This window comes from Python bivittatus, unplaced genomic scaffold (genome assembly GCF_059951505.1).
Source record: "Python bivittatus isolate LINGU-HERP-01145 unplaced genomic scaffold, Pbiv_v1 ctg000580_np1212, whole genome shotgun sequence".
NCBI classification, from domain to species: Eukaryota; Metazoa; Chordata; class Lepidosauria; order Squamata; family Pythonidae; genus Python; species Python bivittatus.
The window spans coordinates 22307971-22323710 of NW_028277087.1; the positions used below are offsets into that span (position 1 = coordinate 22307971).

General features: G+C 38.9%; 1 protein-coding gene across 7 annotated transcripts in view; it reads left to right on the forward strand.

Annotated features, from left to right (window-relative positions):
- Positions 1-15740, forward strand: part of BRF1 (BRF1 general transcription factor IIIB subunit) — a 231271-nt gene that overhangs the window by 153646 nt on the left and 61885 nt on the right. For all 7 annotated transcript variants that reach the window (XM_088149756.1, XM_088149755.1, XM_088149754.1 and 4 more), the window contains one exon: positions 15601-15662. In XM_088149756.1, the coding sequence (XP_088005882.1) occupies positions 15601-15662 (62 nt within the window). The remainder of the gene's footprint in view (positions 1-15600; positions 15663-15740) is intronic.

Genomic DNA, 15740 nt, shown 5'->3' on the forward strand with positions numbered 1-15740 from the left:
CCTAATTTGCTTCCGTTTTTTTATTGGTACGGAAATGAATTTTTGTAAAAAAGACTTTGATTTTTCTTGGATATTATATTGATCTGTTATATTGTTTTAAATTATGGGCAAGGATGACTTAATCACTGAGGTATACTATAGTAAGATAATTTGGAATTTCTGTTGTAATGAGAAAAGTAGGCCTGTGTATTGGTATTTGTAGTACCTGTATCATCAACAAAAGAGACATGTTTGGTGATCTTTCTTTCCCTTCTGCCTCACTTATACACTCATGAAGTATCTTCTGTCTCCTACATATTTGTATTCATTTCTTTTATACTGGTCTCAAAAGCTGGGTATGTTGATAAGTAATCATAGTTTACTTTAAGCACTCTATTAAAGGATTCCTAAACTTTGCAGTAGACCTGGCTAGCCAAATGTGTTAGAACTACAATTCCCATTAATCCAGCTGGCATGTGTGATAGCAATTTTAAGAAGGTGCCAGTTGGGGAAAGACTGGAATCATGTAATGAAACATACTAAGTTGCAGTTAGAGTATGTGAAATATTCAACAGTGGTACTGTTTATGTCAGCAAGTCTCTCTTGATTTTTGCCATGGTAGAATTTTATTGGGAAAGACTCTTTATCAAACAAATTAAAGATGGGGGCAGGGGACAGAGGATGACAACTTTAGCTTTCTTGTATATTTCAAGATAAAATAGGTTTCTGAGACAGGGCAGGGCAGATTCTCATTTTCTCATTACAAATTTGATGAGTTGTAGGTTTTTTTGACCTTCCCACTTGTCTTTTATTAAGGAGCTGTCTAGTACATCAAAACTGATCTCAGGATTTAATTCCATTTTGTGGCAAGGAAAATGTTAAGTGGAGTAAAACTAAATCAGCCAAAGGCCTCTTCTTGCTCTGTAATGCTAAAGGTCTTAGTAGTTTTTTTTAAAAATTGCTATGAATATAAATTCAGCATGTTCAAAAGAAGAACAGTATATAATGGAAACAGTTTCTGTTGGATTAAGTTAGTTTCATATTTTTGTGCTTTAAACAAACAGAAATAGCAGTGGTAACATAATTATGCAGCAGAAACAAGCCCTTCAATGTTACATAACTATGAACAAGCCCTGTAGTCTAAATTGACTACTAACAAATATGATGAGATTAAATTTTAAGAAAATGGGTGGAACACCCAGAAATTTATTATAGGTAAAACATCTTCAGGAAATTTGACATCCATCCATCCATCTATCTATCAGTCAAATTTATATAGCTGCCCATCTCAATACAAGTCTCTGGGAGGCTCACAAATAGCTCAGAATTCAAAGAAAGGAAGTACTACAACAGAAATGGCCAATGGAAGTAATTCTTCATAAGGAAGAAAGTCAAGAAGTGGAGCAAGCTCATTGGATGAGAGAGACATCCACAAATTCCTTGGAAGATATTCTACAACACATGAACGCCAAAACAGTGTTTGTCGATGAAACAGGCTTTGAGTGTTCAACTGTGCCTTATAAGAAGACAAAGAAGAATCATAAAAGTTGTTGCTTTGTTAGCATGAGGTATTGACTGGACCCATTCTTTTGTGAAGATTATCACCAGCCAGGAGGAAGGCATGACAGAACATCTTCTCAGACTTTTCAACTCCATGGATAATTATTGTTTCATGGTAATAAATGTGAGAGCAAATGATACTGCAGAAAAGATCTATAACTATATCACCATGGAGATGTAAATCTCAGAAAATTTCAGAAAAGAGCTCAAGATCTTGGGGCATCAGCTGATATCTATCCATCCTTTCAGTCTATAAAAAAAGAATAGTATAAGTCTTTTAAAAGATCTGAAAAGAACGAAAATGCATATAGGAAATGGAAAATGAACCAGGTCACTAAGGAAGATTATTGAACAGTAACTAAGAACTATACAGCTGGGTTCGAAAAGCAAAAGCTCAGAATGAGGTTAGAGAGGGATGTTAACAATAACATTCAAACTCAGTTAATCATTTTCCACCTGCGCTCCAGATGTTGCTTCTATTGCTTCATCTCCCAGAGGTTCTTGGAAAACTAAGGAGCCACCTATGATTGGCTGGCAGAGAGAGGCTGCTCAGGAGTGATTTTACCAAAAGCCTAAGACACCACTTCTTGCCAGCAGAAGACAATCCATTTACCCACAAGATCATCAGGGAAATCCTGAATGTCTGAAAGCAGATGGATCCATAAGGTATATGGGGTAGAGTGTCTGAATGGATCTGTTCCTATGGAGGAAATGGGTGGCAGTGAATTGCATCTGGACCAGAAAATGATCTCACCACACAAAGGGCAGATGGTAATACCCTCCATTTCCAGAACACACACAACAGCTTGGCGGTGAAAATGAGGGCTAACATGTTACTGTCTATGTGTGTTGGAGCTGATATGACCTGGGACAAGCCCATTGTTGTCATGGAGGCCATGAACTCCTCAGGTTTACAAGACCTATCTAGAGATTGAAGTCTTCCAGTACCAACAAATGGGGGGGGCGGGGTGGAATCTCCACCAGATTGGCCACCAGATTGAAGAGCCCAGGAAAGAATATTAAGGAGCATCAGGGTGGCAGGTATAATAGAAGGATCCCTAGCTTGTCCAAACTCATAGACATTCACATCCAGTCACCTCCAGAATGGTGAGCCTGCTCACAGATAAGGCGTCATGATAATCAATATTTTTTATTAATTTCTTGAATGAATTAATTGGGGGAATGCTTATAAAATTTTCAGATAATACAAAATTGGCTGGGGTAGCTAATACCCTAGAAGACAGAAATAAAATTCAAAATGATCTTGAAAGGTTAAGGAAATAGACTTAAAGAGATAAGTGCAAAGTTACTCAGGAAGCAAAAATGCACAGGTATAAGATGAGATACAGGGCTTGATAATAGTATTTAAGAAAAAAAGATATTGGAACAGTAGTTGATTGCAAAGCCAGCTGATATGATATAGCTGTAAAAGAGGCCAAATGCAGTTTAGGCTATATGGTCATAACAGTAATTTCCAAATCACAGAAAGTAATCATTCCACTTTCTTCTGCTTTAGTTCTTTTAATTCTAGAGTACAGTGCATAGAATAACAGATTTAAGTGATAGGAAGGCAGATTCCAATTCTAAGTTAGAAAAACTTCCTAAATATAAGAGTGGTTTGAAAGTGGAAAAATTTACCCAGACATGTAGTGGTTTCCCCATTTATTGTATGTATTCAGGCAGAGAATCTTGGAAGCTTTAATTTGGATTCATGTACTGGGGAGGATTTGATGGCCTAAGTGGACCCTTCTAGTAAAATTCTATAGTTCTAGGTCCCGGTCCTTGCCCTTTTGTAAAGGAAGTGATTCAAATATTGATAAGCACACATCAGCAATCCAATGCTACAATTTAGGTATAGATTTGTTTTTAAAATTGTATCATAATTCCTTTGGCTACCCCTTCCCTACCCCATGTAGAAAATATCTAATTCTTGATATTTTTGTTACCTTGATAACAAAATTCTTGTTACACTGATAAATTCTCTTCTGCATTCGGTACAGTCATATGAAATAAACATCCTACCTGTAGCCACCAAAGATGGGGTGGATCGGCATTGCCAGCAGCTCTAAACGCTGTATTGGTCCTGCAAGATTTAAGTGATTTTACCACTTAAAACCTCTCCTCCACAAAGGTTCAAAATTTTCATCTGTCTCACTTTGAGGTGACTCTGGAGGCCTTAAAGAAGTGCTGGGGGTTCCCAGCCCTCCTTATCTGTATGGCAGTATCCTGTTGAAATGATAACAGTTTTAACCAAGGAAAAAAAACTTCCATTAGCACATTTACTCTATGAAATAGAATCCTTGGTAGTTCAGCAATGTATCAACCTTAATTAATAAATAAAATATAGTGTAACTTTTATTTTAACAGCAGAAGTTAAGCCCAGTTAGATATTCTTGGCAATGCAAGTAATTATGCTCTTTTTAATAGTAAAAGAAAGTGTACATGTATATGTGTGAGAGGGATTTTTGTCTAGAGCTTTCTTTTTTTCTGGGTGGTTTAATTTTCCCTTCCACAATTAGGGCCTATTATATGAGCTACCATCTGTTTTAAGCACTCCAGAATTAAAAGAACTATCTACAAATAAAAATACGGTCCACGACATCTGGAGAGATGAGTAAGTAAACACACAAACTTACTTGAATCTCTGGCTAAGGGAAGACTCTGTGCCACTATTATGGTTTGCAAGACCCATTTAATGCCCCAGCACGATTCCAGTTAAGCTAAGTTGAAGCTACAAAAGCCACACTGCAGTGTGTTAAGTTCTAAGGCAACTGTTTTGCTTTTTGTCTGTTCCTGGGAAAGTCATGATCAGCAACGTCTGGTGAAAAGAAAAAAAAAGTTGAAGGGGAATTAGAAGAGTTCTATGAAGCCAAAGTAGGATTGAGGTTTGAAAGATGTATCAAAACCTTGTTTTGTTTTGTAATGTTTGCTTGCTGGCAGTTCTTTCTTTGCATCTTGTTGACATTTTTCCCAGGAATGTCCAACTGTACTAATCTTCTGGTAGGTCAGATTGTTTGTAATCCAATTAACATTATCTAATGTTATACTAGTGGCATGAGTATAAACAAGGACTAAGAGTTAAAAAGATGTATGCCATGTGTAGAGTAATTTTAGTATTTGCAGCCTAGATTTCTTATGTAGTTTGTTTGGATATTTGATTTATACCACACTTTTATAATCTGGTGACAGACTTTAAAAATAAACACAGAATAAAAACACAGATTAAAGTTAATTCTAAAATAGAGAGTAAAATCATTAAAAGCCTGGTGAAAGAATAATTTCTTGATGGATTTTCCAAATGCTGAGAGAACAAAGGTGTCAGATGTAATCCCTTGGGAGTATGTTTCATAACCTGGAAGTAATACAGTGGTACCTCGGGATACGAACTTAATCCGTTCCGTGACTCTGGGCGTATCCCGAGTTGGTCGTAACCCGAAGGAAATTTCCCCATAGGGTTCAATGTAAATCCGGTTAATCCGTTCCGCCCTCTGAATTTGGTCGCACCCCGAGGCAAATTTCCCCATAGGGTTCAATGTAAATCCGGTTAATCCGTTCCGCCCTCCGCCCGAATTTGGTCGCAAGCCGAGGCAATTTCCCATAAGGTTCAATGTAATTACCGTTAATCCGTTCTGGCGTCCACGGACCACACAGAAAGCGGCCGGGCGCGGCGTGGTGCGGCGCGAAAATGGCCGGGTGCAGCGCGGCGCAGCGTGAAAACGGCCCGGCGCGGCGCGAAAACGGCCCGGCCCGGCGCGGCGCGAAAACAGCCCGGCGCGGCGCGAAAACGGCCGCGGACCACGCGGCAGGGCCGGAAAAACAGCCGCGGACCACGTGGCACGGGCGGAAAAATGGCCGCGGACCACGTGGCACAGGCAGAAAATGGCCGCGGACCACGTGGCACGGGCGGAAAATGGCTCGTACCCCGAGGCGGAGTTCGCAAACCGAGGTAAAATTTTGGGGCCAGAGCTGGTCGTAACCCGAAAAATTCGCAAGCAGAGGCGTTCGTATCCCGAGGTATCACTGTATAGGATAAAGTTTTTTTCCCACATGCCACAAGGTAAATCTCTGACAATTGAGACATCTTCAGTAGAGCTTCTTTAGCAAATCTAAACAACTGGATAGTAAGCAGTCAAGATGAAATGTAACCAAGACATGGATAACCATTATCTAGTTTGAATGATTCAGAAAGGGACACAAAGACACTCCTCACCACACTTGCCACTTGCACATCCAATGACAGCTGAGATCAAGGAGCACTGACAGATATATGACTTTGTGCCAATGGATGACCTCCCCAGTGGTTTCATGTAGATGTTAAAGAGAAGTGGAAAGAGTAGAGAGCCCTGGGGCATTCCACAAAGTAGAAGTCTTTAACAAATCTCTCCTCCCCTGCTAACACTGACAGAAACCAACATCATAGGAAAAAGGAGACCCACCGAAGATCAATGCCTCCCACTCCGGTCCCTCAAAGCCAGTCCAGAAGGATACCACTAATAGTGTTGAAAGGCTGAGGACCAAGAGGTTGTACTCCCCCAGGCCTGGTCTCCCCAAAGGTCATCAACAAGTTTGACCAGTGCAGTTTCTGAGTTGAATCCTGGCCCAAAACCCAACTGAAGTGGGTTTAGATAACTTCTTCTAGGGTCCCCTGAAGTTGAAGTGGCAATTTACTCTATCACCTTCCCCCCAGAATTGAGATTAGAAGCTGGTCTAAAGTTGTCCAAAATAATTGGATCAATCAATGACTTCTGAGCAGGGTGTGCAGTACAGCCTCTTTCAGAGGAAATGGAAACTTTCCCTCACCAAAGAAACATTAAGTACACTGTAGATCCAACCTCCTGTCACATCATGAGAGGTTTTAACCAACCATGAGGGGCAGCAATCCAGCTGAGAAGTGATGGGGCTGACACTACAGGGAGTCCTATCCACTTCCTCAGGACTCTCAGACTAACAAACTGATCCCTGATGACTTCACAAGATGAAACCCCAGTTGTCTCCTGACCAGCTAGAGTCCAACCGAGCTCAGGTTTGAGTAGTTTTATCTGTCCAGTGCTGTGATAATTCTTTATAACACCCTTCAGCTTGACCATTATCAAATTTAGGCAATGTTCAAGGCATGCATCTTGGTATGTTTTATGAAGAATACCTAGAATCATCGTGAATTTAACTTGAATTTTGCTATAGTACGCTCTGTTGTTAAGGCTGGGTTGTCCTTAAACTGGGCATTCTTAACCCTGTACTTATGAGCATAATAATTGTTTTCCAGGGCTAGAGTTTATATTTTGAAGTATCTGTGGAACTTTGTAGTATTTCATACTCGTTTGTTAACCTAGTAACTATTGTCATATTGACCTCTTGACTTCCTTGCCAGTGTGTTTTAAACATTGTACCATTAGGGAATCAAATAGCAAAAACTACTTTATTTTATGGCACTGTACAGGATTAAATATTACAAGAAAAATGAGTGGTTCTTAACTGTACAAGCTCCAGAAGATTCCATGCAATTCATTTATTGGTTGGTTGTAATGGAATCCTTTTATTTGGGTAAAGATTTGCTTCCAGTTCTTGAAATAAGAACCGTTGATAGTGCTGTGCTAATTTCATAATATAATCTCAAATAATGCATTATTTTTTTAAGTCAAATATAAAAAGCTGTAGGACTTTTAAAATGGTGACTTAAATGAAAGTTGCAGGATGTAAACAAAATAAGTTATACAATTCAGTACATTTAAGCATTATTGTTTTCAGTGTCTGTGAACGGCACTCTGTGTGCCTCTTATAAAACCAGGTTTGCAGCAAGATGTTCCCAAATACTACAAGAAAAGTTGTAATTTGCCATATTTCTGAAAGAAGGAAATTTGCATATTCCTTTCCCTTATTTCTTATAAATGGCCAGAAGCATTAAAGAGTGTACTAAGCTTTTGGACTTGGATTTTATAGATTTCAGTAGGCATTGCCTGCAGTTTTTTAGGTGGGGACTTAAAATCATGCACCATACTCATTCTTAGCCTTTGAATTGGTTCTTGATTGATCTAATGGAAGGACTGATTAATATCATTCCATGTGATATTAATTTACTATTTAAAAATTGAATTAGTATTATATATGTATTGTTTGTTGATGTTTTATATTTTGTAATTTTTCTCCTTGGTGGTTTGAGACTTTTTTTTCTTTTGGTTTTTTTTTTTTAAAATATATGATTTTGTATTTTGTAGAAGTAATACTGTTTTCAGCAATTGTATATTAATTTTCTATACCCCACTCAGTATTTTTCTTACATGTTTATAGCCAAATAATGCATACATATAGCCCAGGTTTGTTTGTTTATTTAAAGATAACAAGACTCTGCATGGCATATCAGAAAAAAAGAGAAGAAAATCAACCAACAAATAAAATAACATGTACCATTAAAAAATACTAAGACAATAAAATGGTAATCAGAACAGAATTTAGTATAATTCATGTATGTGTGTGTGTATGTTATCTTTTATATGCGGTGCTTCAGGGCTTGGTTCTGTCAGATGGAGACTGATGGTATGTTAGAGTTTTAATCTTGTATTTTTATTATTTGTGTGTTTGCTAGGGTTGTTCTATATAAAATAACTGGCCATATAATTTTTTCAAATAAATAAATGTGCATATGTAAATTTTATGTTTATTATTTGTAATAATAATATTATATAATATGGTAGTCCTTTGGGTTCGAAGAAGACATGCTGTTGTGCATCTGTGGACATGGAAGTGGCTCTGCAGTCCCAGTCTGGAAGCGCAGAGTCTAGCACAGTGGGGGTGCTGGAAGTTCATTGATGTGCAGGTAGTCCTCAATTTATGACCATAATAGGGACTGGAAAATTCATCATTAAGAAGTGCGGTCGTTAAACGAGGCATCACATGACCACACCTGATTTTATGACATTTTGTGTGGCGGTCATTAAGTGAACCACTGTGGTGGTTAAGTGAATCACATTGTCGTTAAGTGAATCATGCAGTTCCCCATTGATTTTGTTTATTGGAAGCCAGCTGGGAAGCTTGTAAAGGGCAATCATATGACCCCTGGGATGCTGCAACTGTCATAAATACATGGTGGTTACCAAGTGCCCGAATTTTGATCATGTGACTGTGGGGAATGTTGCGAAGGTCATAAGTGCGAGGACTGATCATAAGTCACTTTTTCTAGCACCATCGTAAGTTCGAACAGTCGCTAAACGAATGATTATAAGTCAAGGATACCTGTAGTAACTGTGGGGGTTATTCTGTAACACCACTCATGGTTTTCTATCAGTTTTTGGTGGCACCTGTCTTCAAAGCCAGTAGAGGCTTCATAGCACAGGGCACGCCAGCAGGTTCTGTCAGCAGCCACAGCTTCTAGTTTCCTTGACTGGATGTCACAGTGGCGTAGGGTTTCTTTCACAGTGTCTTTGTAGTGCTTGCATGGTTGACCTCAAGGTCTCTTCCCAAACTCCAGTACACTATAGAGCAACTGGCATGGCATATGGTGGTAATCCATTCTGATGATGTGTCTCACCCACTGCAACTGGGCTCTGATAATCAGGGACTCAATGCTGGTAGACTCCGCTTGATCCAAGATCTCCAGGTTGGAGACACAGTCTGGCCAACGAATGCCGAATATGGAGTGGAGACGCACATGTGAAATTTCTCCAGTTTTTTGATGTACCTTCAGTACAGAGTCCAGGACTCACATCCATACAGGAGAGAAGGTATAACTACAGCTCTGTAGACTTTCAACTTTGTGGAGATACAGAAGTTGTGTTGATTGAGCACTCTAGTACACAACTATCCCAGTGCCTGGCTGACCTTGCTGATCCTTGAGTCAATTTCTTTGTCCAAAGACCCATTGTTCAAGATAATGTTTCCGAAGTATTTGAAGCTGTTTACATTTGTCAGCTGGGTGTCATCAACAGTGACTTTTGGTTCTCCGCGGTTGGTATTTGGCATGGGCTGGTAAAGTACTTCAGTCTTGTTCAGGCTGATAATCAGGCCAAAGAGCATAGCAGCATCTGAGAATTTATTCAGCATCAACTGTAGATTGTTGGCGTTGTGTGCCAGGAGCACACAGTCATCAGCAAAGAGGGTTTCTTGGATGGCTGTATGAAGACACTTTGTCCATGTGTTCAAGCGAATTATATAATTATATAATTATACATAAAGATATAATTACATAATATAATAATAATATTAAAGTCAGCATTTTCAGAAATGGAACAGCATATAAGATGAAGTAATAAAAATAAAATAGTAAATAATTAGAACATTCTGAAATACTAGTTTTAGTAGCTTTTTCATGTCTGTCAAAGCTACTTGCCAGAGTTATTTACCAAAAAAAAATTAATAATCTAAGAACAGAACAGGGTAGAAGTATCAATAGGTCCCTGCCCCATGCTCTTTCTTGGTGGGTCTGCTTTCTTGCCAGCACCATTGAGGTGGAGGCATAATAGAAATTAGGAAGTTCTTCCAAGTCTCTCTTTAGAAATGCTTTCTTGTTTCTATATGAGCTAGTTGGTAGCATATCCATACCTTTCTTATGCCTCTAGTGCTGCTGAGCAGAGTGGAAGAAGACAGAAAAGAAGTGAGAGGATCAGAGAATGGGAGATCATTCCCATCCCCATGCTGTCTCAGTGGACCTGTTGTTGTATGTTGAAACCAAGAACAGAGTCAACAGCTTGAAATTATGAGAAATTCAAGCCAAGTATTAGAGGAATTTCCAAACAGCATGAACTCTTAAATAGTGAAAAACTCTGCTTAGAAAAGTAGTGTACTCCCCTTTGCTGGAGGTTCTTAAATGGGGGCTAGATGGCCACCTTTCAGGAATGGTTTAGAGGATTGTGCACTGTGCAGGGAGTTGGAAGGTCTCTTTCAGTTAATGCAGTCTGTGATTCTATGATTAGCCAGTAGGTATTTAGGGGTCTGTGCAAGCCAATGTAAAAGAGGGCAGCAGAGCATTCTGTTCCAATGCATACGTGAATGAGTGTCTTTCACATTGGGAAATAAAAGATTGCCCAAGAGCTGCCTCTATCATTACAAGGACTCTGGAAGGTTTCTCACTTTCCGCTTCCCATTATATCTTTCTGAAGCTTGCATTCTACACCTTCAAGTGCCGTGTGGCTTCCCTGGGAAAGGAGTCTGGTAGGCCAGTCTTCCATTAGGAAATGAAAGATGTCTCAGGGTCCCTCTGGTTGGCAATTGAATCTCTACAGGAGGCTAGTTAGACCTCTGATGCCAGGTCTGTCAAAGAACAGTAAAACAGCCAGAAATCTATTTTAAACATAGACAATAAAACCACAGAATCAATAGCAGCGGCAGCAGCAGCAGAATCTAGCCTAATTATAAACTTCCTAGATGTCATTCTCAAAGACCTCAGCAAATGAACAGGATTTTTTTTTTCACCCGAGAGATCATTTTCCTGAGACTTGGAATATGAGGAAGCCTTGCTATGTACTGATATCTCTCCATGAAGGGATTTTGAACCTGTTTGTACCAGTGTCACAACAGGCAAGAGATAAGAGATGGAAGAGTGAGACTGGAGCAAAAACAATAGAGTTAATAGTGCAGCTGTTCCCAGTCCAAAGGGATGGATGTGTGAAACTGCCTTGTATTCAATTTGATCATTGGTTCATCTAATAGGCTGGTATTATATATCCTGACCAGGGATGTCTGCAAGGTCACAGCAGAAATCTTTCCAAAGCCTGCATGGAACATGCAGAAGATTTAAACCTGGAGCTTTGCTGAATAAAGCTGCATGCTCTGTCTTTGAGAAATGGAGCCTTTTCTTTCTCGTTCAGCCTTATTGTTCAGCTTCTGTAGATCTTGGAACAGGGAGGAGGCAATAACAGCATGAAGGGCCTGACAGATGCTTTCAAGTTACAGGACTATAATTGAGTTGGAGACTTGATCGAAAGCTGCGGAAACTGCTGGTTCCACTAGAGAGATTAAAATGGGCAGGGAAGGGAGTGGGATGAGTGTTGCTCCTTAACTGTAAAGGCCCTCTCTGAACTGTTTGCGGGATTAATAGCCTAAAGCAGGACCTCTTTTTAAAAAAAATAAAACAAGCAAAACCCCCAAACCCAGAACTCTTTTTACCTGTACCCTGCAGGCTTTGATTTCCTCTGGAAGAAAAAACAAAATGTGTGAGGAACCACATCAAAACAATCCAGACCTCTGCTATTTTAAGATCATGGGCCAAAGGGATAGTTGCATCAGTGTTACAGAATATTGCATTTCAGGGGAGTTATTGAAGAGGAGAATACTGTTTAGAATACTGGTTTGATTAGAAAGAGGGTGCCATTTTATTTTGATTTAAAAAGGGCCAAGAATTGGGAGCTCCTTTCCCCTCTGCTTCTGGAGCAAGCTGCTTAATGGACAACAGATGGCCCTCTCCGCAGTTAAAGCAGATCGGCTAGTTTTGTTGATGATTGCAATGGAGTTTACTGTGGTGCATTAGAACAGCTGTTTTTCTTTCTCAGATTTGACCATTATAGTGGATGTTTATTTTATAGCCCAACTGCTTTGTTTAGAGGGGACAGAAAACCTGGGGATTTGAAAGCACCATGTATTCTTTTCACTTAATAAATTCCTGTCAGATGAGCTGAAGAGTGGCTATTTGTAGGCAGGACCAGTAGCCTTCAGTTACTCCATGTCCTGCCTCTCCTGAGTTTAAGTTGTGCTTATTTCGGATCAGTTCCTTTTAGATCCTTTTCCTGCAATTCGGCAGTTGGCAAATGAGTTCTCTGTCTCTTGATGCTGACAGAGGAAACAACTGGCACAAATTCCAAAACAAGTTTAAATTAAAATGTTAACACAAAAATGGATCTGCTCTACATGGAAATGGTCTAATTTTCAAACGAGTTTTAGGCTTTTGTGCTCCAGTTACTTTTCTTTTTAATGAAATTTCCAGAATAAATTTGAGAGGATTAAATAGTGAATCATGGCCCACAGTTCAAAGCTGCATACGTGTGTGGGGGAATTAACCATGTAATTTGTCCATTTATGAAACAGTAAGATAGAAAATGAAAAGGTTGGTCATTGTGGGCTCCCTCTCAGTTGTTGAGAGTGTGGAAAACATGTTGGATCTCATTCCCCAAATTACTTCTTGTGTTCTTAAGGAAGGATCTATGTTCAAGGCACTTAACCAAGATTAATTATAGTTTAAAACAAGATTTACAGCTAAGAGAGCAGGGTCATATGCAGCCCCTCCAGACTCTAGAGTGCAGTCCCCTTTCAAAAGCTGCAGACAAAATGTAATTTATAATATGATCTCAACAGAAAATATTAAATACATGAGGAGTAATTGTATTAACAAAACATTTTGAATCCAAACTGTTTGATGCACTCCATTTTCAGTTTAAAGCCGCCATTTCAAGTGTAAAACAGACTGTTCCAGTCAATTGGGCGGAGTTTCAAGCACAAAATAACTGTTTTAAATTTGATATACCTCAATGATGATAACTGTCCATTTCACACTTGCATTCAAAACAGAGCATTTTAGATTTGAAACTGATCAAAATTGAAACATTTTGCAGAACTCCTAGTAGCTTCCTGTTATATAATTTATTTTGAATATTAACAGGCAACTCCTGTTTTTTGCTTGCTTGTTGTATTTTAAGAGGTACAGATAGTTGGTCATATGAAAGACTGCTATGATTCTCTGGTAGAATTGAGCCATCTATAATGTGTGAGTTTAATATTGACATAGACCCCTTTTATGTGCTTCCTTGAAACTCCCTGGACAGCACCAACAAAATTTGACAACAGATTGCTGTAAACTGGCATTTTAGAAATCTAATAATTACTAGCCAAGACATCAGCATTTTGTCCTCAGGACAACGTTCACTAGAGACCCTGTTGTGCAGAGCTGACAGCACTGGACTGGATGAACAAATAACCTGGCCTAGTTGAAGGAGTTTGGCCAAACTAAATACACAATAAATAAATGGGATGGTATAACCACTAAACTGATTCTTGGCATTCATTATTCAGCAAACTGGAAAAGAATTGTCTCAGAGTTCTTATTTCTAACTAGTTGCAGAAGTATTTAATTTTTTTCCCCTCATTGCTTGGCAAGTAACAATTTGCCAAGTTCTAACATGCACTTCACACTATATTTGCCTTCGCCCAGTAGATGCATGAATTCATCTAAGTTTTTAAAAAGACAGTATTCAAAAGCTGCAACTTAAGGATTAGATGAAGAGATGGTGTTTTGGTGTGTGTGTATCTCAGTCTGGACAACACTGGTTCAACCAAAAATAAACACTTACCTTTTAATGGGGTCTCACCCAATTGCAAGCTCAAATTGCATAGTATTACAATAATGCAAAACATTCTGCCTGGAATGGCCTAATAGCACTGCCTGGAATAATGCATGCTTAAGTGTTCTGAAGGGCGAAGTAGAGGTTGCATTTATGTGCTTACTGAATTCAAAAGCAATTTATGTGAAGTCAGCAACAATGCCATATTGACTAAATTGGTGAAAAAACATTTTTGTATTTTTGAATTGCTAGGATTTTTTTTACTTCTACACATGTGTGAAAACTGTGAAGTAGAAAGTTGCAGATGCTGCAGAGCATGATTTTGTGTTTGCTGAGTTGTCGGTAAAATCATGACTAAATATGCCATTTAAAAACAGTTTCCAGCAGCATTTCAGTCAATATATGATCATAAAATTGCCTGCGGAAAATGTGTATTGTCTGATGTTGTCCCAGGAGATAGGTGTGCAAAATGTCTCAGGTAGCAGGAATATTAAAACATTATCTGGTAGTTGAAAACACTGTCACAGCATTTGAACCAAAAGTACTATCTTTAGAGTTACTGAGAAGATTTATGGAATCCTAAGCAAGTTCACCTCTTTCAATTCTGAAACCCATCAATGTAGTTTTCTCTCTGTGTTTATTCTGTTACCTGGTATCTTTTCCAGTCCATCACTTTAGTTTGCAACTACTTCTTCAAAGTGTACTGCATATCCAGAATTTCTGCTTCCTGTCCCTCAAGCTAGGTTATATGTGTATAGCATTGTGATATTTCTTGACAATAGAACTACTGTAGTGCACTTTTGAAACATGTCTTTCTCAAGATTAATCAGGCTCAGCAACAATAGGCAACAATAGACACAATAGGAGATTTTTCCTCCATTCACTTATGGTTACCTGAGTGGGGCATTTTCAGGAAGGGTTGTAGGTTGCAAACTGGAGACTTAGCATTAACTTCTCTAATAGAGTGGGAGAAGAGGGGCTTATCCCTTCTCCAGACCAAAACATCATCTTCCCCTTTGTGCCTTTCTCATTACAGTAACAGCAGGTAAGAGAGAAGAGTAGACAGCAAGGCCTAGAAAAGAAAGACAGATGGATATGTGTGCAGGGAAGCCACAGCTGCTGCTTTTACCACTCTGTTGTGGAATGTAAATCTGGGAAGGTTTCAAACTGGCAACCCTAATTCATTTTCCTGGGTGTTCAGTGGAATGCTTGGGCTAGCAGGGTGAGGAACAGTCAAAGTGACCTCCCCAATTGCTAGTCTTTTACCCAGATAGCTCTCTAATTTCCCATGTGTACATTCATGCATACATTCATTAGATTTTCAACAAACAAAACAGATGTTGTGACGATTAGTGCGTCTTCTCAATGGCATTCATCATTCAGATGGGTGAATGCAGCAACTATTCAGATACTGCATGTCCTTGACTTTGGGGCATTTAAAAGTTCCTAACCTCTCATTTCTTCACTTTACATTTAATTGAGTGTTTATGATTGAATTATATTAACAGCAATTCCTAAAGAGATGAGAGGCAAGCCTTGTTGGTATCTATTTTCCACAATAATTAACTTCAGTGACAGTTTGTGTTCACACAAGCAACAACAATAGAAAAGTGTGGTTAGGAAAAAAAAACTTTTTTCTCTTTTTTAATATGGATGGGTCCCATACGCTGAATGATTGCTTTGTTAGCAAACCAGTTATCAGAAAGACAGTATTTCTGAGATGATTAAAGCCAGAGATTGAATCGGAGTTGATTTGGAATGAATGCATACCATAATTAAAATTTGTCTTACTTCTGTTTAGATGAAAATACTGGAGATGGTGAATTAGATCTAAGTGGAATTGATGACAGTGAAATAGATATGGTAAGAATGCTTCTCCCCCCCCCCCCCACACCTTTCATAATTGTTTCTATACATATGTGGATATGTTCAGAACATCAG